Here is a 24,759-nt window from a genome sequence, read left to right as displayed (position 1 = left end):
TTAGGAAATAACGCCGTAAGTCTGGCTGGATCTGACTCAGGACTTGTGAATGAGGAGCTCTGCGCTCCAGTGCAAACACTCACAGCGCTCCCGGGGAAGCCGAAAGCCACCGGCCGGACACGGTACGGCTCCCCGGGGGAGCCGGGAGGCCCGGGCCGGGGCGCAGCGCCCTCCAGCCCGCCCGACCACCGGGCACAGCGCTCGGCCGAGAGAAACTGCCCCTGCCCACCCGCACCGCCGCGGCCTCCGTCCAGGGCGGCCCGGGGGCCCGGCCGGGCGTGGTGAAGCGGGGCAGGTCTGGTCCCCGGCACCCCGGGGACGTCCGCCCAGGCCCGGGCGAGGCGAGGCGAGGCCAGGCGGCGGGGCGGGCCCGGCGCTGGGGCGGGCAGGAGGGAGGCGGCCGGGGCGGCGCGCAGAGGCTCGCCCGCACCTGCTCTCTGCTCCCTCCTTCGCCTCCTCTTCCTCCTACTCCTCGCCCACCTGGCCGCGGCTCGGCCGTCCCCGCCGCGCTCGGCAGCAGCAGCCGCCGCCACAACAACATGTTGCCCAGGGGAACCTCGTCCATGCCGCCGCCTCCCAACCCCGCTGCCTACTTCCCGCCCCCCCGGGTCACTTTGCCCTCCGGCCTGGAGATCCTGCGCACCTATTCGGGAGCCGTCATCTTCCTGGAGATCGTGAGTGCGGGGGGGGACGGGCGGCCACCGGCCTTCCCGCGCTTTTCCCTCCCCTCAGCGCCCCGCCACGGCTCCGCGCCCCACCGCCTGCTGACCGCTGCCCGGCGCTCGTCTCCTTCCCGCGTAGGCGGTGGTGCCCCGAGCCGGGGGGGACGTGCCTCCGCCCGGAGACGGCCGAGCAGCCGCCCCGCGTCGCCCGCGCTCCTCACCTGCCATTTTGTGAGTGGGAAAGGTGCGGGCGGCCGAGGCTGCGGCAGAGGGCAGCCCCCGGGCTGCCCCGCTCCGGCCTCGGGGCCGGTGTCTGGGATGCGGAGCTATGCCGGGAAGGGCAGCGGGATCCGTCCCCGCTCCCTCCGGCCTGCCCTGCGTGTTTGCTCTCCTCGGGCCGGGCGGTGGCAGCGGCGCGGCGCTTCCCCCCCGCCCTGGCCGGGCGGCACCGGGAGGCCCGAAGAGATGGGAAGAGCCGCACAGAGTCCCCGACCCAAAAATCCACCATGGAGAGTTACACTGTTTTTTGCCTGTGTGCGTGTGTTACGGGTCCTGTGCAAGCTCCTACAAGTATGTTTAATTTCATGTGTGTAAGGCCTCACTGGTCTGTACACAGGGCTGAGGACCTTTGAGCTAAGGGTGAGTATGAGGCCCTCCAGAACTGTGGCACTAATTAGTAAGAGAAAAAAGAAAAAAAAAAAAACAAAACGTTGGCAGAACTCATCTGATTTTATTATTATTTTTTTTCTTGGGGTCAGAGCTGAATACTGCTTGGGTCCCAGTCTGTGAGATGGATCCCACCCTGCAAGCTGTAAAACTGCACCTGAGCAAAGAGCTCAGAGCACAAGTCCAGGCACTAAATCAGGCCCTGAGTCAGTAGGGACAGAAGGTTAATTAGGTTGGCCAACCTATTATACATCTGATAGCCGAGCTGAAGTGGATAGGTGTAGTATGAGGGAAATGGCATGGCAGTGGGCGCTGAGATTAGCAGTCTCTACAGTAGATTTCTAAATTTATTTTTAAAGAAGCCGACAAGGTTGCACATTCAAAATACTGAAAATATTTCATGTGTCTGCTTTTTGTTTAACAGATGCTTTCTGCTATTCCTTCTGCCTCCTCACTGCCCATCACTATCTGGTCTCTGAGTAACAGACTTGCACCTGCAGTCTTGTGAAACTAGAGAAAGTTTGGTTCTTTGCACCAACTAAAAAAGGAACCCTAGAGAACAATTTGAAGGCTAATACATAAACCCTTGGGAGTTTTGAACTGAGACTAGCAATGCATCTTTACATATATGCTGCTGCAATGTAACATGAGAGAGGAACTAACTAATTTTATAGCGGGCATATTTTGAAAGGTATCTCTCATCCAACCTCGATTCAAAAGAAAGTTCTCTGAATCTGAAAATGTAGCCTCTGACTTTGTAGTTGTAAATCTGTAGGATTTAAACAGGAAAGTAGTAAATTGCTTAGAAGTTGATTGTAGCTGTCACTTCACAGCATGTTGGATTATGAAGTTAAATCTTTCTGTAATAAATGAACATACTTCAGATGGCAATTATGATTTTCTCCAGTTATCCTTTTTTATAAAGAGGCAGGATTTGCAGGGAGAGATAGTACCCTTCGTTAGGCCAAGAGTTGGTTAAACCAGGCAAGCCTTAAAGTACATAGACTGTCCATCAGCCCATCATAGCACAGCATCCCCACCACTCATTCACTGCAATCGGTATGCTGAAAAGAAAATTGGTGGTGCTGAATTCTTGCCCAGGTTATGATAATTCTGGAAAGCTGTGTGTTTTTCTAGTCAGTACAATGTAATTTACAACTCGCCTTATTCTGTATTCTAGTTTTCTCTTTCACTTTATTGCTTAGTGTGTTCTCTTTCAGCATTTTATTACAAATGCATTGAGAAAGAGGATGCAGTTTCATCTCTTTTCTATATTTCATCTGTTTAGGACTACAAAACTAAACACTATGAGACTGAATCCGAATCTGATGTACATCTTTGTCATGCTAACTTTAGTATATATAGAGAGAGATTTGTATATGTGTGAACCATGTTCTCACATTTCTTACATTTCCCTCAAAATGAGAGTAAGGGTAAAATTTTCAGGAGCAGCACGCAAGTCACCTGGGTTTGTAAATCCCATTTTCAAGACTATTTTAAGAGCTTTTAAGAATTTCAGAGTGGCTTCATCTTACTGCCACTTAGTGCCTATAATTTCTGAGAATGGCACTTAGGGTCTCTGAGTACTTTTGAAGTGTTTCCTCTTGGTTCCTAAAAGTAATCTGAGGACGTGTTGATGTGTGATATTAGTTCTGGGGCAGAAAGGACTGAATAAAAGTTACCTCTCAGTTCATCATCTGTATTCCTTTCCTTGCAGCTGTTTGGAACGATAGTATGGATTTTGGTAGCTTCTACCCGAGTTCCACTGCCGCTGCTGCAGGGATGGGTAATGTTTGTAGCGGTGACTGCGTGGTTCCTGTCCATTGTGTTCCTGTGTGTGTTCCTCTTCGGTTATGCAAATAGAATTGCTGTCAACTGGAACCAGACGGTAAGATTTTTTTCTTTATTTAAGGATTCCCTTCATTTTATAAACTGAAAATGATTTCATGAGAAGTACTGATCCTAAGTCCTAAGGCCTGGCTTTCTGTTTTAGTGGAAAGTTTTTCAAAACAGAGGAATTCAAAACTGGAAAAAGAAAAGAGTAGGGCTACAAGGATGACAGAGGAAATACAGGACCTGTTTTATGATGGAGGCTGAAAGAGCCCAGCTTTTGAAACTGGAGGAGTATACTTGTCCTCTATGAGCATATGAAATGCGTGAGCAGCAGGAAGAGGACTAGTTTAACAGGACATGACAACAGATTGGTTTAAATGGCCAGAAATAATTGTGGACTGGAAATCAGAAAATATTTTCTGACTATTAGAGAAGTGGTAGTAACACCCTGTGAATAATGGAGGGTAGAAAGATACATCTTATTAGATGTATCTTTGTAAAGGAAGTGATACATTTGTGAACACATTGTGTGATGTGGTTGTCTGAGTTAGCACAGACTGGTCTAAAGCACCCAAGAAGTCTCTTCCAGTTCCTAAGAAAGTCTTCTGCTGACTTTTGGGTCAATTCCTTAAAGCTAAGGCAGCACTGGTGAGTGGCTGTTAGACCTTAGGTCAAAGACAGCATAACCTGCAGTCTGATACAGCTTAACATCTTTTTACGAGACTTAATGTTTATCTTTCTTAGAGGAAGCCTGGTGAGACTACAGATATTATTATACTCTCCTCAGCTTTTCTTCATTGTGAAGACAAGACTTGATTCTTACTGTAATGCATTTTTATGGCTTGTGCTAGTAGTTCTCACAGACTGTACCTTCCTGTTAAAAAAGGGAAGCTGTTGGCTCCAGTTTTTACCAACCACATTGATACCTGAGGTTATTGACTGCTAATTTATGTACTCCTTTGTTGTCATTAACTGTTTTTTACTTTGAGTTTTTAGCACTTAAGTAGTTGAGCATGAGATGGTATCACACTCTTATATTACTGGAAGTGAATAAGAGGTGGCAAAACTGTGATCCAAATAGGAATTTCGAAAAAATCTTGCAAAAAGGACCAGAACTTCTAAAATATTAAAGTATGGCTGTTTGTAATTGCTGATCACCTTCACCTTCCTCCTATGCAGCTTAGTTTTCCTATTGACACTTTTCTTCATCATAGCTGGAATTGCATGCTTCAGTATCAATATCTGTGGTTATTTATCTGTTCAAGTTACTCATGGGCAGTCCCTTAAAACAAAAGGTCCTTAAAGCAAATAATAGAGCTTCATGAGTTTGGGGCTCTAACTGATCACTTCAAAGCACATCAGTGGTAACAGACTGGATTCTATTAAAACAAACTTTAGCACTTTGATTGAATACACATACACGCAGTGTCACCTTTCCAGCACAATACAGGCAGTAATTAGGCTAATAATGAGCTACAAGTACAGAGGCCTTTACAGGGATTTATGCTGTGACATCCTCAGAAGTTATGATGCAACAAAGCCCTTGAGCATGTGCATAACTTAAGTAAATTAATAGTGTCCTGGGTTTCACTGAAACTGTTTGCCAATTTACAATTGTGCACCTATTTAAGAGTTGCTGGGTGAGGGCATAGCCCTTTATAGATTGAAAATGCTATACAAATGTTCATTTTATAACAATTGTGTAAGTGTGTCTTGCATATTGGCTACTTGATGCTGGCAGTGATTTGTTGTACTGTTAATTTTGTCCCCTTGCATATGATAAATTACTGAAAAACTTTTTATGTCAGGAAATTGCTACATGACTTGTATAAAAGCTACATCTGTGTGACTCTGTAACTTAATCTAAAAAGCTGTCATAACTAAGTCAACATCTTAAATAAATGCAGAGTGAATTGTTTTATCTCTAACATGGTAGCTGAAATCCAGCCCCTTCCAGCTGTCAACAAAAGTAACACTAGATAGATCATTTGACCACTATTTTCAGTGGTCAAATGTTCTGTAACTTCTCGGCACTAAACTCTTTAGCAGCACTTCACAAGGATTTTTTACCTTCTATTTACGTAATAAATAATTACTAGAAACACTAAAACTATTTTTACTACTATAAAATAAAAAGGTGTACATGTTTGTTTTAGGTTGGCATGTATTTAGATAAATACATGGTTTTTGCTATTTCATAAATTAGATTTATAATTGAACTCGGAAGCTACAGGCCATTAGATTAGGTAAAAAATGGGAAGAATCATGGCTTAGTTATATTGGAGTACTGTAGCTTCATGTAGAGATTCATGAACAAATGTGGTTTAAGACTGCAGGAGTTTAAATGCGAGTTTGAAAAATAGCATGGGATTCTGACAGCCCTGCATTTAGTAATACCTTATGTCATAAGTAGCTCCATTGATTCTAATACAGCTACTTAAAAAATAAGATGCTACACAGTGAAAAGATGGGGGAAAATAGGGACCTAATGGAGGTACATCACTCTGTACATCACTGTATTAAACCAGATGGTGTGACAAATACTGTCCTTTACAGCCTGACTCACAACATGCTTATTTACAAAATTAGATGTGAATTAACATACCATGCAGATCTGGTAGTGTTTTTCATACGTTTTGTGTGAGGTTTCAATGTATACAAGTGTGGAGGCGAGGGAGAGTTAGGCACCATGCTAACAATTACTAAAAACCAAAAAACCCTCCCTCATAAGATCTTGGGTTTTTTGGTCATAGAAACCATAACCATACAAATGTGAAACTGTACTGATGCTACATAGCTTCACTGTAATTGCTGCCATGAGAAGGAAATTAGAGGGTTTGGCAGGAGAATGAAGGAAATGAAAGAGTTTGTCTTCTGAAAATACCTCTCCTGTATGCAGTCAGCACTGTCTTCCTCACAGAGCTATTTGTGCTCCTTCATGAACAGTGGTGCCAAAAGCGTACAGCTGGTAACACTGACATAGTTGCACGCTAGGTATTTAGCAGCCCAAGAATAATGGATGTCCATGATTACCCACTTGATTACGTAGACCTTTCAAGTTTCTGGAATCCTGCGCTATGAAATGGACATGTCAGGCCAGGATATGGGGTCCAGTATTTGTCACACAGTGAACACACACCTGCATGCAGTCTGACATGGTGCGTGTAGGCGGAAGCATGAAAGATGTGTGTGTCTGTCTGCCAGCTCGAGTGAGCAGGGGGAAGCCACAACAGTAAGCATCTGGTGGGGAGAAGTGCCTCCCCCAGCTGCAGCAGAGCACTGTAGCTTCTCCGATGCTTCAGCACTCTCATGCTGGAGTAGGTCCCTACTGTTTTTTTCTGTGAGGTACAGACGTTACAGAAGAGCTGAAGACTGAGGGAATGTGTCTTGTGCCCAAAGTGTGAGATCTGGCAAGCATAGCACACAAGGCTGTCCAGGCAGGTCAGGAAGCCACCCTCTGCCCCCTTATCTTCTCAGTTCTGTTGATGTCAGTGGGGCCTCCTGGTGATACTCCAAGAGGAAGTAATTGTTTTTAAAAAATGGGAAAAAACCCAACAAGCCAGCCAGGACAGAAAACCAGAAGTTGGGAATTACTGCAGCTGTTTTGACAAAACTTGGGCTCCCAGTAATTAGCAGTCATTAAGAAAAGCAGTACACTCTATGACCTAACCTCAAATGATCAAATGATTCTTAAGAGAAAATTATTTCCTGGTCTAAGTGGAATGGGAAACTGTAGTAGCAGCTTATATTGTAACTTATCAAAACTGACTAGGGTGTTGCAGACCTGCATAGGTATAGGCACAAAGTATATGTTGCATGGACTCGGGAACTGAGTGCAGCACAAATGTCAGCTTTGCAGATTCAACAACAGAAGGAGGTATTAGAAGAATGTTTTAGATATTTTAAAACTGTACTGGAACATGTCTTGGATCTTGCTGCATGGAACACTGGACTCTGAAACACAACCCGCAAAGAGATTTAGGCACCAGAGCTGCTTTTTCATGTGCTCCAGTAATAGAATCCAGAAATGAGAATTAGATATTTAAAGCTAGTGTTCAGCTAGCATTCACCACAGAGGAGGGAATCGCCTAGAGAAGGCCAGGAGAGAAGCATATTTAAAATAAATCCTAACTCCTGTCCTCTCAAGTCTCAGGCATTTTATTCCACAGTATCATGAAGTACTTCCAAATTACTGTATTTTGGGTAGAGCCAAATCAGAGAGAGTTCAGGAAATGTCTCAGTTCTTGGATTCCAATTGTATCGGGAAGTAAACTTCAGCTCTGTCAAGGCCAAGGTGTTTCTGGGCATTTACAGAAGAAAATTTAAGCGTGGAGGGGGGGCTTCTGGAGCTTAGGTTATGGCTGAGAAGGGATTTGGGGGACTGCAAGCTTGTATTGTACTGCTTAAATTGTGATAAAGTTGGCCTGTATGTCCCTTCTTTTTTATCTAAGCCATATGAAGGGTGAGTTCTGTAAGCTCTAATAGCCTTAAAGTGATCTAAAAGGCCAGCATACATACATATAGCTGAGCACGTGCCTCTTCATTTGAAAGAATATAGGGTTTGGGAAGAAGGAGAGTTGCCCTTTATCACTAATTATGTTAGTGAGTTGCTTATAATTGCAAGCAGCTGTGAAAACATGTCCATGTTAAGCTCTCGGATGGATTTAACACTGCTTATCTAAAGTTATTGTTATCAGTCCTCGTTTCATGTTTCAGTGCTGGGTTTCATTTGTACTGAGACTAGAAGAATTAGATATGTATTGCAGCCCAGACTGATTCTGTTATTTACTTTTCAGGATTTTCTTTTCCATGGGGCTACTTTTGTGTTTTATTTTGGAGCTTTTCTACTGCAAGCAGCAACGACATCTCTGCATCACTTTCCCCGCAAATTCAATTCCACCATGCAAGAGAAGATTCTAGCTGATCATGAATATAACATAAGCATAGCAGCCTCGGTATGTATTTCATATATTTGTATCTGGGGAACAGAAGTCTGTTGTAAGCCCTTGTGGCCAACCATTCAACTTGGGAACTTAACAGGAAGCTGGAATAGAAAGAGGAGCTGTGAGAGAAAGGATTGTCTTTGAGAGCAGCAAATAGCGTCTAACAGTGACATGCAAAAAATATTGGAATAAGCTAATGCTAATATGATAGGTGCTCAGTTGCTATGCTTCACTATAGTGTTTTAAATATATGATCACTACAGCTTATAATTTTTAGATGAGATATTTTGTAAAAGCAATGTTGGTTATTAGAATAGAAGAAAAAGGTAACAACTGAGCCTTCATCAAAGCATCAGGTGTGAATTTCATGCCTGTGCTCAAACTTTCAGTTGCTTTTTTTATACCATATAGATAGTCCTGAACATGCCATGGGGAAAAAACCTTGGACTAGGTCCTTGTGAAGCTCCAGATATGTAATTACTACATCAGGCATAAAAGTTATGTGTAAGGGCCTGCTGTCTCTTATGGCAAGGATTAGAGTGCTTTTATTGATAGCCTAAGCTCAGACTGCATTTTTCTCACTGTAGTTGCATCATCACTGAATCACTGTATCTGGCAATGTGGGTGTGCATAGCTGAGTCAGAAAATATACCAGGCTCTAGCTTTCTCCCTGGCTGGATTCCTGAAGGGCAAGTAGAGGTGTGCCAGGAGGCTTAACTTAAAGAACTGAAACTACTGCTCTTATGTTTTTATACCATCCAGAGGCTCTTGCATACCTCAGGGAACTGTATATATTTATTAAGCTTCTAAAACCCTCTGTGGGTATCTGTTGTCCTTAAAACCAAATACACCATAAGGTGTAAGGTTCACATTCTCCCTGCAAGAGGAGAATAAAAAGGAAAGGCCTTTTGCTTTGGCAAGCCAGTCTCTGAAGGGGTGAGGTGGGCATGTCAGTCTCCAAGTCCAGAGCCTCTCACCATTACCCGCTTGCCAGTAACACACTCAAGCACATCTGATCCCTGTATGGCCATATGGCACAAGGACAGAGGTGGTGTCTCATAGCTGTGCCTGAACTAAGGGAGGGCTTTATACTAAGCAAGTATCTCATATTCCACCCTTAAGTGTAGGTCTTCAGTCCTTGTTCAGTGTGTTCGGATCCCACGGAATATATGGTCACTTCAGTCATTTTGTCTGACAGCAGGATACTGGGGACTCCAAGAGACACTTTCCCCCTTCCATACTATTTTTCCAAGGGAGAATTCAGTTCTTCAAGTCCCCCAAATCACTGTCAAGATAGGGGAGGAGGAGACTCTTTTGTAACTTGCCTCAGTATTTTTAATTAAGAGATGCTGGGAAATGGTGAATCAGATAACTGTAGTCTTTAGTGTCTTTGCATTTTTTCCAAAAGTATATAATTAGAAAGTCAGGACATACAGAAAAAAAATGTAATCCTTTGAAACACTTTACTAAAACAGTCCTGTGATCTACATGGAAAAAAATAAAAGGTTGCTAATATTTTGTCCTTTAAAATTACTTTTGTATACTGTGATTAAAAATATATATGTTCATTTTATATGGGTGATAGTTCTACAATGTAGCATCTATTCAAAACTTCAATTGTGAAATTAACACTTGTATGGAAAGCAAGGCATAGGTTATGACATGATTGAATTCGTATGTTCTAAGAGATAGAATCCATCGTTAGCACTGGACAATATGAGAAACTATTTTTTTCAGCAATTCAGTTTCTCATTTCTTCCTTCTGGTTTACATTACATATTCAAGTTTGCTGTGGCATGACCTTCAGTTCAAATCTACTCAATTCAGTTCCTGAGCAATAGCAGCTTCCTGGCATTTCTCAGGAAGTTGTTCTAATGGCTGGTTATCTGGTCAAGGAGGCCAGATTTGAAGCTGCTTCTGTATTTCTGCAAGTAAAAGAGTTCTGCTGTTTAGAGGGATGTCGTCTTAGTTGTTTGCTGGTAAGGGCATTCGCTTGGAAACAAATGTGAGACTAATGTTTGATCAGTCTAGATAAGAGAAAACTGAAATACACGGTGTACATACACATGTGATTACTTTGTACCATAACTTATGCAGACATTCTATTTCATATACTCTTTCAAAATGTCTTCTGAAGCAAGCAAGCAAGTTAAAAGCAATAACATGGGGTTATAACAGAGAGGTTCCTGAGAAAACTTCAGAGGATCCCAAACCTATCTTTATCTTAAGCATTTTGGCTGGGGGAGGTAACTTTTGAATCATTTGTGTTCCTGCATTCATTTAGAATAGAAAAAAAAAAGCAGAACAATATAATGTGTGATTTACTTTTTTCTTTTTTCTTCTTTTTTTCCCTGCTCCTCCTCTAGATTTTTGCCTTTGCCACAGCTGTTTGTTATGGTTGCAGCACAGCCCTGGCATTAAGGAGATGGAGGCTATAGCAGTTGAAGAGAGGTTAATGCCTGAGTGTTCCACTTCAGATCAAATTAAGTGCTACTTGTCTGTTTTACTGTAATCTAATTCCAAAAAGACTTTTTTTGCTTAAAATCTGTTTTAAAGTGCTGAAATGCAAATAACCCCTAATCAGGATTTCCTTAACAGAAAACAAGTTTCCATCTCTTCCCTTTCTAATTTTTACTTTTATTGTGTACTCATTAGAAGCATATTCATTGTACGGTATTATAGAGTTCAGGGATAAACAGATGTGTCATTAGCAGATAACAGAATTCTAGTGCTAAATCAGAAGAGGAAGAAAATGGAAACTAAACCAACATGTTAACTGCATAGGCAGCTAAAAAGCTCCCCCCTTGTTAAGTCCTGGGATTGGGCCTTAAGTGCAGCGTTACAGTGCATTCCGCACAGGGAGAGCCTTGAGGCTCCTTGTAGAGTCATGGGTTTTCTGTGTGCTGCTCCTTGCATGATCAGAGCCCAAGCTGACTTTGTGATACCAACTTATCTATATATTATTAACTTTGATGTACAGAGAAAATATTTTCAATACCCATCCGGTGAAGTCTTTTGATACTCTTTTATAGCCATATCCAGCTATGGGCATCTGATCCTTAAAGCTTACTGTATTCCATAGTAGATGGAAACTGTTTGGGACTGTCAGTCAGTAGTTCATTAGTTTTAGGAATTTACCTTAATCAGATCTATTTATACTGCAAAATAGAACAGTGCATTTGTGTTGTGTGTGTATATACATGGTATATTTTTGTTTAACAGGAATATTTGCACTGTTTTTGTTGGAGTACAGCTTTGTTTTTGTTACTTCAAGTGCTGCATTGTTACTTATTATGTGAGTCAATATCATTTGAATGGAATGTTACCAAATGGTGAATAATGTCTGACCTCAATTCTTGCAGTGTGTTATTTGTTGCATTCTAAACCTGCAGTGTTGTAAAGGTGTTTTTATTTGGACAGATGCTTATGCAACATCTTACTGAAAGCAGTGGAATGCAAAGCGGTCCGCCCACTATGGAGTTTGCTTTTGGCACGAATTAAGTTTAACTGAGCCTCTCTTGAATATCGCTGTTGTATAATGTCATGCAATATTATATATAGAAAATTAAGTTAACAAAACTAAACAATAGCATTGCACTCTGCTCCCTAACACTCATGCTGTTTTGCAGATGGTGAAACTTTTTTTTTTATAATGCAAGTAAATAATTTTTGCTCTTGTGAATAGTGCCAAATTGATAACCTGGGAGAATAAAGGCTCCCTGTCATTTGTAAAACAACTTGCTCACCACATCTTGCCAGTGCACCTGAACGTTCTGCAGAGACCAGCAGTGGTTGTGTAAGGGAATACAGGACTTTCTTCATTCCCAGGCCTACTCATTCTCCTTGAGCCAACAAGGGTGTCTGCTATGAAGGTTACTTTATCAAACTTGTCAGGTACAAGGATCTCTGAGGACCAGCCACCCTCAGTAGTGCCCTGCAGTCCCTGCTGACCCAGGACAGGTTCTTATGGATGACATAGCAGTGAGTGGCAGCCCTTCTGACTACTGGAACCACTCGGTCATCCTGAATTACTGCAATGGGATGGTTTTTTGTATCTTGTTTTCTGAAATTTTTATCTTCCAAAGATTTTGTACTCTGGCTGATTTTTTTTTTTTTTTCCTAACTCTCTACTTGCATTGAAACTTGTTTTGTGAACATTTTATCTAGAGCCATATACTTTTAAAAATACTTCATACTGTAGAAAATACATTTACACTGGAGTGTATGGATGAAAGTATATAACAAAGACTTATGCTAAGCAGCATTAAAGTTACTTAATATATTTATGGCAGTAGTCTGGTTATTAATTCTGTCTTTGGAAAGTATCAAAAAACTACCCTGCAACTTCAACTGACCTGATGCTAGACATCTAAAATTAAGGCTAAGATTTCTTGAGAAGACACAATTACTGGTGCTAGTTTTGTATAGCAGTTTGCCACGTGACACAGCATGAATATTAGTGAGGAGAAGAGTAAGGTTGGGTACAACAACATTGCAAACGGGCTCTGATCTTTGGTGTGGTTTCTCCTTCATCCTGCAACCTGGATGTGCACTGCACACCGCAGGCTGTGCACACCACAGCTACAGTCTCTGCAGCCAACTGGGGTGATGGGGGAAAGATCTTAACTTTTTGCCTGTTTAAACCTACAGAGTATGAATCCCACACATGTTGTCAATTAAAAAGCTGTCCAAGTTTAGTTGGCATTTGTATCTAACCTCTGAGTTCAAACCCGAGGTGTAAAGATCATGATTGATGGGTGCTATTCAGGTCTCTTAAGCTACTTTTAGAAATCCAGGCAGCAGAGTGTGGTTAGCATAGCATGGAAACTGTTTGTATAGTGAGGAAAAGCGGAACTTTCCCTCTTAAGTATCAAAGACAAACAAAGGGCAGAGAAGAGATAAAGGTAAAAGCTACAGCAATGAAGAATGTCTTTCATAGCTAAAAAGGAGTGAAATAATGGAAATTTTCTGTTAGTATGCAAGAAGTTTTGCTGTACTTTGAGGAAGATCTAAGGAAGGACACACCAGAGCAAGCAGTTACATTCTTTCAAAAAAGAAAAAAAGAAAAAAAGCCAGTAGTTAATTTTGTATTACCTTATACAGGGAGCTAAAAAGATAGGTGGGACTCAGAAATGGTATGTGCATGCTGGGATGTCTGTATGCAAATACTGATACAGGAGTAACACATAATCCTTGTGATAGGTATTATAGGTGATATATGCAGGCTGGTTCTAATAAATCTTACTCCTTCCCGTATAAAAATTCCCCCAAGCCTATGACCTTGAAGAACACAAGCTTAGACCTCTCTAAAGAATGGAAGGAGTAGGGGAGGACATAGGGAGATAAATTATCTCAATGAATTTAAGGTGAAAGGAATGAGACCACAGATGCCAAATAGTGTTTTCATCAAACATCTCTATCTGATGTGAAGCTGCCATGCAGGAATATCTAAGATACCATGCAGGTCCCTACTTTTAGGATCAGAAAATATTTCATAGTATTTTGGATACCACTGTGTAGTAGCTGCTGGTAAATAGGGTCTGTCTAAGGAGACTTTTCTTCAAAGGGTGCAGAGAGAAGCAACAGTTTGTTGCTTATTGCTAAAGAGAAATGAAAGCGCACATTTTAGAAAGCTAAAACTTTGTTAGAACTTGCTCAGAAAATATGCACAGCAAGTGCGTCACAGAAGTCCTGACTCTGCTTCTGTCTTGCTGAATGCCTGGAAATAACCCAAAGTGATTATTGATATGTACAGGATCAGCCTATTCAGATTGTCACGATTTCTCTGGCTGTGTACATTAGTTATAACTCCTGACATGAGTAAAGTTATGCTGCTGTAAATGTTGCCTTGAAATGCAGCTGTAAAACACAGCTGTGAAGGGTGAGAGAGGCAGAACCAGTCATCACACAAATCTGTGCCCTTCATAGAAAGTTAAAGAAAAAGCACTGGGAAATCACTAGTATCTTCTTTTTCTTTAGCTTCCAAAACCAGACAACAGTGCTAACTCCTGTTGCACTTCCTCTAATCATTGTATTTTATGCATTTGCTTTATAACTTTAAAAACTGTTGACATTCATAATTTTCCCATCTGAATTTGCAAAAAATAATGTTAAGAGAGCTTAAAACTCTGATAGCTCATTTGTTCCATTTTTGTCTATATACTGTGAAATCGGTCTCTGAACACTAGTGTCCTGATGCATTTCACGCTCCATTGCCAGGCTGTCCCAGTTGTACAGAAAGGCTTCCCAGGTCTCATCTGTGGATAACAGTGAACCACGAGTTCTCAAACTGAGAGGCAAATAGGACATTGCTCTTTTCAATCTTACCAAAAGAAAAACTTGAAAGCATGTTGTATTTCTTTCTTAGCTGTGTTTTGTACAATTGGTCATGATACACTGGTCTTTGTGGAGACACAAAGAAAACCATCAGAAGAAAAAGCAAATCTGATGTCTTAAAATCAGTAAACAGCAATGGAAAGTATTTAATTTTTTTTAGAAGTTGAGTTCAGCATGACTGTTCCCGTTTCTCCCACTGGGTTAAGTTTCTTTTGGTCCGTTATGGTGCTTATCTAAACCCCTTTCTAACCTGAGCAGCTCAGAATTTACTGTATTGATCCTCAAGGTGCTCCTGGGAGGAGGAGAAGTGCTATTCTCATTTCACAGGTGAGAAACTCAGACACAGAGACACCAAGCAACTTGTTTGCCAAAGGCCTCACACAGGAGATCTGTGGTGGAGCAGGAAAAGGAAACCTGGTTTCCCAAGTGAGAGGTCAGTGCCCAGCCCAGCAGCCCATACTGCTGCCCGCTGCGGGCAGGGAGGAAGCAGTATAGCATGGACTGGGTGACCTTTCCCCCTTCGGTCTCTGTCGTGGTGGTATTACTCTGCAATTAGTTACACGGGGTTAAAAGGTAGAATGACTGCTTGTGGCAGATTATGAGTCAAAGGGAGATGTAACGTGCCAAACTGGCATTCCTAGATCAAACATCGTAGTTTCTGGGTGTTCTGAACTTAAATTTTGATTATCCAATTGTAAATAGGCTATATAGAGTTCCTCTTTGAGGTGTTGATCTACCTCCTGCATCTTAAGAGAGGAAACAGGTCCTCAGGAATTTGCAGGTTTCAGCTGCTTCCTACTATACAACATGCTTGAGCCCTAAATTCCTGGCGTTAGCAAAGTACTACCTGCCTTAAGCCTGCCACGACACAGCACCTTTCAGTTCAGAAACCTGAGCTAAGTTTTCGCAACTAACTTGTCAAGCCACCTTTCAAGGGAACACAATGATCCAGTCAGATTATGTCTAGGTGTGGTTTTAACACCTTTCTAGCTCTGTGATTGTGGCAAATATCTATAAGGATTCTGGAGACTGTGGACAAAATGTTCATACTTATGTCCAGTACATCCAGTGTCAGACCTCTCATGCCTGGCTCCAGAGAGGCTCTTGTGCAAGGACTGAGCCCTGTGGATCCATATGTGATTGCAGCATTCCTAGTAATCTTAATTACTGGAGATTTTCATCTCATCCAAACACCTTTTCCGGGTCATCTCAGCAAGGTGTGGCCTATGTCACTGGACCAGTTATGTGGCACAATAAACAGCAGTTGAGAACAAGCCCAGAGGGGTTCCTTGCAGAGAAAAGGATCCTTCTGCACTCCTCTTGCTGCAGAGCCGGGACCTCACACAGCCCCGTTGCCCTGTACAACGGTGCTGGGGCTTCCCAGTGATGTGATTACATGCTTGGGCAGTTCTACTGGCAGTGCCCATGAATGATTGGCTTTTAGGTGTTGGTTTAGGTTCAATAAAGCTTTACGAGATAAACTAATGAGGCAAAAAGTGTTCTGTTTCTATAAACACTTTGCTGCCTCTTTTTTGTCCCACACAAGGATCATAGCCATTTTTCTTTGTGATTACTTTTAAAGTAGAAAACATACTTTAGCATAAATTAATAATGTAATTAATGATATCATAGGTCTTACTACTCCCGGATTGCATGACCTGGAAGTATTTCCAGACTCCTGGGTCCAGGCGAACTCCCCAGCTAGGTCACAGCTCTATGCCACGGTAAGACCTAAACAAGCATCTTCCCTTCTCCCTGCCTCTTCCCTGTTTTTGGAAAGAAAGCAGGGAGCTGCAGCATGATCTGGACAGGCTGGACAACCCAGAAACCAATGATGTGGTGTATTGGGATATGATTCACTGTTCAGTAGCACTAAAGGGCACAGATGGTCTCAAGATGGTTCCACCAAGATAACATACAAAGTTATGACAAATGGGGAAATGGAGTGGGAGGCCTACTGATTAGAAAAGGAGATTAAGACCTTAGTACTTGGCTACATTTGTCACCTGTATAAAATCTGGCATTGAATCCAGCACTTGACTCCTTAATATACCTGTTTTTCAAACTGTCAATACCTTGGCCTGGGATCTGAAGCCCTGGGGAACCTGTAGGGCCAGCTTAGAGCATTGGGCTGTTGGAATAAGAGACAAGGTGAATCATCACCAGATGCTTTAACCCAAAATTCAGGAGCAGAGGAGAAGGGGGAATGTTCTCCACTTCCCAGGTCTGTTTCCCAACTTGGTACCAGCTCTAAGAGTTGGAAGAAGGGCAGGAGTAGTTCTCCTCTTCCTCTCCATTCCCTGGTTCCAGTCGCCATGGGCCCTGGATGAGCTGCGGGACAGAAAGGAAGAAGACTTGGACAGACACATCATCTAAGTCCTAAGACATGCCTGACCACCACAGCAGTGACAGCTGTTCTTAGCCAAGTCCAAGGTTCAGTCCCTGACCTACAATAAAAAGTAAATATATCCAATAATGAAATTATCACACAACAAGCCTGAGCCTTAGCTGAAGCAAATGTTCTTAGGAAAAGACAGAGCTACCTCAGAGAGAAATTTCATTATGAACAAGAGGCCAAATTTTTATTTTAGTTATATAAATGCAACTTCTTTTGAGGTCCAGTCGCCAGCGAGGAATTTCACTAATGGAAGTAAGAACAGAATTTTCCCTCAACACTAAATAGAGCTGACCTTTGAAACATGGTATTACAAATTCCTTGGCTTTGTCTCATTTGCTTTTTCTCTTAAGGATCCTGCTGCTGGGATAAGTTACTGCTGAAATAGCTGCTGCCATTAATGGAAAAATAGCCTTTGTGGCCATGGCAGACTTAGAAAGTGTGAAGACTCCAAGATAAAAATCCAGCACTTGTAGGATCTCATTATTTTGGGGGACCTGACTCATAGGTTGTGAATGGTTTAGGGTTGGCAATGTTGGACAGGGTATATAAGGTGCAACGTCACATAAAACTCCTAAGATGAAGAACTGCTATATCACCAAGTTTCAGGGGTCTCTGGCTGAAAGGAGATCAGAAGAGATTCATGGTGAATTTACCTCCTTCCTGAATACCATATTTTTTTTCATTAAAGAAGACCTCCAAAGAGAACAAGTTCCTTGTAGGCCGTGACTAAAAGGTGGCCATCAGGCCCTTAGTACCAGTAGATGGAGCTACAAGCACAGAAAGCCCTTCACTGTCAGCACGGTCCTGCTTTAGGGACATCCTTCGCCAGTCATACTTCAGGGCTTCTACGTACCCTAATTTCTAAACAAGCAAATCTCCAAGGAGTGCAATTAGGAGTACTCATTATAACTTCAGTGATTCATCTGAAAGGACAGGGCTTACATTTTCATCTTTTTATTACAAGCAGACATAGCAACAACTTAGCGCCATACACGACTTCATACTTCTGTCAGTGTGGTTATATTACAAATCCCATATTTATCAAGAACAATCCCAGGACACTAATATAAAGCAAAGTCCCTTTTCTGAGGAGCTAAGAGGCAGTTGGAGACAATATCCTTCACTCTTCTCCCTACAGGACACCATTGGCTTTATCGACCTCTATAAATCATTTGTGATTGAAATCCATGGAGCTCCACAAGGTTAGAGAAGTGAAAACGAGCCTTCAAACCTTAAGGGGATTTTGGAGGGATGTCTTTTTCCTAGGGAGTTATAAGAGTTAAGCAAGTCAACTAGTTTAAAATGGCAACTGAACCAGCTCATACCATGGAGTCACTGGCACTGCAGAGTTGCAGATGATACTAAGTTCTTTCAGACAGTCAAGTTCTGTGCAGGCCATGAGGACTTCACCAAACTGAGTTGGCTCAAAGGTGGCAGATGAACTTTAAAACAGATAAATCCAGGGCAATGCATCTAGGAAAAAATTATTTATGTCAGACTTGGAAGTGAGAGTTACAACTTAGGAAAGAGATCTCTGAGCCGTTGCTGATGGTTCTCTGAAATCATCAGCTCAGTATGCAAAGGCAAACAAAATCCAATAAAATGTTGGAACTCGTAAGAAGGTTGTTAGGAACAGGACAGAGGGTGTAATGTTGCTGCTACATAAAAAACTGGTGCGTTCTTGTAGTAGAGTTAAAGGGCAGAGAAAATGGTTGAGGTGTTGAAGCTGCTGCCTTACAAAGACTGAAAATACTGGGACTCTGCTCTGGAGTGATGAAGCGATGTAATTGTGATTTACAAAATGATGTATGTGCTGGTTAAACCAAACATGTAATTGTTGTTTACAAGAACCTGGCATGGGATCTAGGGGACACTTGAGGCAACTAGCAAAAGATCAGTTTAAAAGAGATAACAGAAAGTACTTGCTTACATAGTGGGTAGTGAACCTCTGGAGCTTGCCAACACAGGAGCTTGTGGAGGCAGACAGTATTAGCATGTTCAAAAAGGGATTAGACAAATTAATGGGTCTTTATGCTAAAAGGATGAGGCAGGAACATACCCTCTAGTATCCCTAATCCAGGGGTGGAATCCATCCTAAAACAGTTGTGGATGCTGCATACTAGGGGAAAGGGCTGCACATAACAACCAGCCTCACATGTTCTTCCTAAACAGCATCTCCTCTTGCCACTGTTGGAAGCGGAGCAGGGGGCTCGACGGCTCACTGGTGTGACCCACAGGCAATCTCTTAGATGCAGCTTGTGACTTCTTCCAAATGGCGAAGTTCCCCTGCGGGATGCAGCCTCACCTACACACTCAGTCCTTGCTACATCACTGAAATGCTGAGTTCATCCTCAGGCTGAGGCCTGAGGCCAGCTGATAGTTTAAAAACAAGCCAGCCTAATTAAGATTTTTAGGAAAAGGTACAACTTGTATGTCCTAGCATAAACAGAGCTGCTTGATTTCGTACAAATAAATAACAGTGTTGGCTCCTGGTCCCTCACAAGGCAATGGAAGAACAAGAGGTAAAATCAGGTCATGCTCTTATACGCAGTTTTGGGAACAGTAAATGGATGCAGTACAAGGTGCCCAAGTCAGCTGAGAAAGTTCTACCTTACCCTTTAGTACTGCTCTTCACTGCCCAAACACATTTTTCAGCAGTGACAAGCTGAAAGCTAATTGTCAAAACTAAGTATATGTACAAGGTTATTGAAAAAGAAGATTCACAAAATTTTCTTGTTATCTCCTAGATACTTTCTGTCCTGTTTTTTTCTCCCCCAGTTCATCACCTTTTTTTCTACAGTTCTGTGAGGGCTGGGCTGCCTGTATGCACATGCTCGTGCACGCAAACACACACACGCACACACACGCTTCCTCATCCCACTCGTGGTTTTCAGCATCTAATTCCCTTCCCAGTCTCCCATAGCATCCTGGTTCAGCCATTCCCTCTGCTACGTCTTTTTTTTTTTTTTAATACAGTCCCAGTTTCCTCTGGGTAGTGTTTTCAGTCCCAGTATGCCTTGCTGGCGTGTCATCCCTGCCTCTTCTCACAGTCCTTGTGTCATTTTTTAATCTTCCCTGTTGTCAGCCTTAACTGACTCCTCACTCGTGTTAGACCCAAGACAGGGATGTAGTCCTCCAAGTGACCTGAGCAGGGCTGTGGGACTTCAGGTAACCAAGGAGTTACAGTCTGTGGCTGGGCATGCCACTAGTGCTGAGTGTGGAGTGAGGGGCCTCGGAGGTGGTCAGGTACCCGCCTTTCTCTTGCAAAACACGCAGCTGCTTAGTAATACAGGTACAGGATTATTTTTTTGCTATAGGCAAAGCAGTTTATCCCAGTTGCTCTTTTAGACAGGATTGAATGACTTCTGATTAAACCTTTCCCAGACAGTTCAGCAGAAAATAAGCAACCGGCATGGAGAATTTCAGCCTGATTGGTTTAAAATCTGGCAAATCATAAGCAATTGAAAAAGTCTTTCAAAGGAAAGTGTTACGCTTCCTTAATGATAGGCAACGCTTCCAGCTCTAGCTGTAGCGTCTTTAACCCTTCACACCAAACAAGCCCCCGTGACACCAAAGAAACGCTGCCTTTTTTGGACAAAATTTCAGCTGTATGATCATCACTGAAAAATGCTTGGATTGTTACAACCAAATTTTCTCAATTACAATCTAAATGGCATTTTCCTGAAGTAAATGAGAACGCGGTTTGCTTTGCAGACTGAGTGAGAGAAGTATTTGCCACTTTTAAAGGCCCCCCCTCCCCTGAGCATATGTACTGCTTTCCTGGAGGTCTGAACCTGAGGACCTCTCCTCCTACTGCTGTGGGACAACTTTTTTGGCTTGTCCAGCTATGCCAGCTCACATCAGCTGAGCATCCAACCTGATCTTTAACTAAAGTTCTTTTTTAACCTTTATGCTTTGTTTTTCTTTACCCAGCAGCCACCACAATGGTGAGGGACAACTCCGATAATGAGGGCAATGGTTCTCCGAGAGAGATACAAGCACATGGGGGCAGGTGGAGGGAATAGCCTTCCAGCACCAGTTTCAGAGAGGTTCACAATAAGACACTTCCCTCAGAGAGTATCTTTTATTCGCGTATGCATTAAAGGGTACCAAGTAGCCACAGGATTCAGTATAGCTCTGGGTATTCAGCACAGAGGCTGCACAGCTTCCTGGATTGTCTTTAGCAGGAGAGGAGGCAGGCCTGGAAAGCTTTCCATTTTCCAGCCTGCTGGCTTTAGCAATAATGTCATGTAAATCCAAAGGGAGAGAAATGACCTTCTAGCTCCTGCTATTGTGCTGGTAACACACATAAACAAAGCCTGTAGCTAGAGGGGGAAGAATTTAACCGAAAACAAGGTCTAAGGAGAAGTCTTTTGTACCTTTTCATATAATACTCTCGTGATAAAAGCTCTCCCCTGAGTGACTGGTGTTTTTGTCCTTCTTTCCCCTAAGGGGTTTAAACTCACCTCTCCCACTGTCAAGAGAGATCCTTCACCACCACACTCTCATCGAGGCTGAAATGGCTCACAAACACACATGCTGAAGTTGCACTGTAGTGAATAAAGAGGTGTTGCATTCACGTGGCGACAGCCATCAATAAACTTCAGGTGATGACCATTTTCCCATCGTGTCCTTGTCTTCCATTACCAAATGGCTATAGAATATCCCTGACAGGTTAAAATTTTAACAGCTGTAGAACATGGTCAAATTCTTGGACTATGCTATCATTACTAGCGCCCATAGCCACTATCAGCCTGGATGTATTTTCCACTCTTCTCACAGCACAGGGTGTGCTGAGATCTGTCCCCAGATACAGTCTCAGGTGAGCCTGCCTCCAACAGCAATTTTGGACGTCCCCACCCTGGCCGCTGCTCCCGTCCCAAGGATGCTGCTGCAAGCCCCATCCTGGCCTGCTGGCCCCACGGAGGATACCTGTCCCGAAGGGAGCTGGCAGCTCTCTCCATGGACGCGGGCAGGGTGTACTGAGCAGCACATCCAGCAGAAAGGGGAAAAAAGGATTTAAAATATTTCCTATCTGTAGCATTTGAAAAATACTGACTGTTCCAGTGTAATAGTGTGCCCCTTGTGGCTTACTCTACAGCTCAGTCCAGCTCTCCCCTTTGATGTTTTGCCCACAGTATAATGAACTTCACCAAAGAAAAGAAAAACAGCTTGTGTCTTTGAGAGCCATGAACAAATGAACTGGAAATGTGAACTGAAGCTGTACCATAGTTTTTGCAGCAGCAGATTCTTTTATGTTAAGTGGCCTAAAAGGATACTGTAAAATTCAACCAAACAGAATGATGGTCAACCTTGCTGGAATTTGCCTGGGTAGAAATTGTGTTTCTGAGCAGTTTCCGTAACTTACTAAATTTTGGTAAGTGCAGAAAAGGGAAAAATACTTCCTTCAGAGAGAGGTGTCTTAGTTTTTTCTTCTCTTCAGACTCCTGGTTTCAGCTAGTTCAGTATCAAAGAAACCAAACTGAAATATGAAAAATGTGACTTCTGGGAAATAATCAGTTGTGGGAAGAGCAGAACTCAGGTCTGAGAACTGTAATTGGAAAATAATAATTTCTCGAAGACTCACTAAAATGTATGGCCAAATCCCCGGTGCCCTTTAAGTTAAAAGGGAAATGTTCTGTCTAATCTATCCTGAACAGTGGGAGATTTTTTCCTCTCACTGTATTCATTTCTGTTTGTGTCATTCCTGGAAAAGGACTTCTTTTTTAGATATCTTCTAATTTTGTGGTGGGGATTGTGGATTTTGGCAAAGTGCCGAAGTTTAAAGACTTCCAACATCGAAAGTTTCTAAGAAAGAAATTATGTCAGATAGATAGACTCTCTTACCTCCTATGACACTTGGCATGAGATTTACTGCTGCTTTTTTCTAGGATGCTGGAAGAAAGCTACGCTGCCACTAGGAGAGCATACTGTAGTTCATTTTTCAAGTAGTCCTTCACAGGTTTTATCCACAGAGGAACAGAAAACTTTACCAAGAAAATATAGTGCATCAGCAGTAGCAACGTGCCACGCGAGTTAAATTGGGGGCATAGTTTTAAAACCATGTATGTGATGTGAAAGCCTAAAAATCCAATTGCTTTTTTAAGTCATGAAGGGCCAGCTCCTCAGAGGCCTGAATTATGACCACTGTGCACGTTGCCATACCTAAATATGGGTGCTCAGCACCCAAACTGGAGTTTCCTGACTGGACTCGGAGTGAGAGGGCAGGTAAGGTGTCCCAGTGCACGGCCAGGAGACACTGCTGTGCTTATAGCTAATTTCCACTTCATTTTAAAGGTACCATGTGCCAAAATACATTGGAAAAGGGTCCAAGAGATGAGGAAGCACCTATCAAATGAGTAAAAGGCAATTGCTGCTGTTTGTGCTTCTCTTTCTGTTCCTAATTTGAATGGTCCTGCGCAGTATTTCACCTTAATCTCAAGAGGAGTTCCCACAGCACAAGGCGCTACGCTCACCATAGTGCTTCACCCCCATCACACCGCTGTTTGCAAGCAAGGACTGTGCATATATAACCGCTCCCAGGGCAATGGTCCCTGCACCCTCACCGACACCCAGCAGTGATGCTGAGGTGTGGCACAGTAGGCAATGCCCTATTTTGCTCTTTCTGTTGGCATCTGTTAGCTTTTGAATTGCGTGTGGTTCTGAGCAATACTGGAAGACCTGGAGTGGAGACCACTGCTAAATGAGGCGAATTCTTCCCTCAAGCTGTTGCAGAACTCACCGGCAGAGAATTACGTCACGATGAGGGACGACGTGTGGGATGCATCCACAGACAGCCCTTATGGGGAACAATTCTTTCAAGGCACACAAGACCCCATCTCGGAGGCTACCTGCAGTGAGTTGTGAGACTTGCTGTGAGAAGTCCTGCACTATCAAGCAAGCCAGAAGCTACTTATTCTCCTTCTTCCATTAATAAAGAGATTCTGTCCTGTATACTGAGCTCATGCCTGCCCTGTTGCTCTGCAGATGGACTCTATTTGTTGACTCAGTAGGAAGCAGACCATGAAATCCCCTAGGACTGTCTCGGAGGATGTCTGCATGCTCTCTGACAGCCGCAGAACCTCATGGGGACGAGAAGAAGCTCTCTCCATAGAGTGTGCTGCGCTCTATCCCCTGACACCTCATTACTCTTTTGCAGAGTATTCAGTGATGACCCCAGTAGTGATCCTTTTGTGATTTTTAGTTCAGCAAAATTCCCATTGTACAGTCAGCCTTTAGACATTTCAGGGAAATTTTTTTATTACTAGGTACAGAAATTAGGCATGCAAATCCATTTATTAATACGTTCTGGCTTTTCCAAAGCATCTCCCCATCTAGGTTAATCAGAAGCCATGAGAGGGAAAGAAGGTTAGAGAAGTGCATTTCCACAAAGAGTTTCTTTATGATTTTTCTGCTCTAAGGCTCAGCACTTACATTATGTAAACCCCTGCAATATCACACCACTCTGGAATGCCAAAAAGACATTTTTGATGACACTTTGACTCTATGATGCTCCAAGGCACTGAGTGTCCCAGAATGAAACGCAGAACTGGGATGCCAATGGCAAAGGCTCCGAGACAGGCGTCTCAGGAAGGCTACAGGTGTGCCTCTGTGAGGAGTCTTCCTGATGAGGTGCCAAGTACAAGTTGGCTTGGCTAGCAGGCATGAAATTTCACCACAGAAATGTATACAATGTAAACTGCAAGCCTCTGGCAAGTCATTTTCGTACAATTTCCCTGCCAAGTGCTCACACTGGGGCTTACGCCGACACAGCTCTGCACGCAAGTCAGAACAAAACTGACTCCCAGTTCCAACATTATTCCGTCCCCATGTGGCTTTTGCTGAAATCACCTTGCATTTCACAGCTCCTTAGTATTAAGCACAGTAGTTACAGCTGAAAAGACCTAAAATTTATAGAGGC

At 42.9% G+C, this 24,759-nt stretch overlaps 2 protein-coding genes across 5 annotated transcripts in view; one reads left to right on the top strand and one right to left on the bottom strand.

Annotated features, from left to right (window-relative positions):
• LOC140647412 (uncharacterized) overlaps nucleotides 1–596 on the bottom strand; it is a 56,282-nt gene extending 55,686 nt beyond the window's left edge. The window contains exon 1 of the mRNA XM_072851982.1: nucleotides 84–596. Within this exon, the coding sequence (XP_072708083.1) occupies nucleotides 84–565 (482 nt within the window). The 5' untranslated portion in view covers nucleotides 566–596. The remainder of the gene's footprint in view (nucleotides 1–83) is intronic.
• Nucleotides 98–23,548, top strand: MAL2 (mal, T cell differentiation protein 2). Of its 4 annotated transcripts, XM_072851983.1 has the most exons (5): nucleotides 98–674; nucleotides 3,046–3,216; nucleotides 7,958–8,116; nucleotides 16,073–16,164; nucleotides 21,291–21,550. In XM_072851983.1, exons 1-5 carry the CDS (start codon nucleotides 540–542, stop codon nucleotides 21,379–21,381), a joined length of 648 nt encoding a protein of 215 aa, XP_072708084.1. In that variant the 5' UTR covers nucleotides 98–539; the 3' UTR covers nucleotides 21,382–21,550. The 4 variants fall into 4 exon arrangements, with proteins under 4 accessions (XP_072708084.1, XP_072708087.1, XP_072708086.1 ...); XM_072851986.1 differs by lacking the exons at nucleotides 16,073–16,164; nucleotides 21,291–21,550 and adding an exon at nucleotides 23,481–23,548; XM_072851985.1 differs by lacking the exon at nucleotides 16,073–16,164 and having other exon boundaries at nucleotides 21,291–21,457.
• The last annotated feature ends 1,211 nt before the right edge of the window (nucleotides 23,549–24,759 follow it).

The sequence above is a fragment of the Ciconia boyciana genome, chromosome 2 (genome assembly GCF_034638445.1).
Source record: "Ciconia boyciana chromosome 2, ASM3463844v1, whole genome shotgun sequence".
Lineage (NCBI taxonomy): Eukaryota > Metazoa > Chordata > Aves > Ciconiiformes > Ciconiidae > Ciconia > Ciconia boyciana.
Note: the sequence above shows the minus strand (reverse complement) of the source record. Positions and strands in the feature narration are given on the sequence as shown.

Bases quoted from the DNA above. Each gene is read 5' to 3' on its own strand.
- MAL2 (XM_072851983.1), top strand. From the start codon at position 540: ATGTTGCCCAGGGGAACCTCGTCCATGCCGCCGCCTCCCAACCCCGCT. The intron at 3,217-7,957 runs GTAAGATTTTTT...TTTACTTTTCAG, and splicing joins CTGTCAACTGGAACCAGACG to GATTTTCTTTTCCATGGGGC. The intron at 8,117-16,072 runs GTATGTATTTCA...ATGATATCATAG, and splicing joins ACATAAGCATAGCAGCCTCG to GTCTTACTACTCCCGGATTG.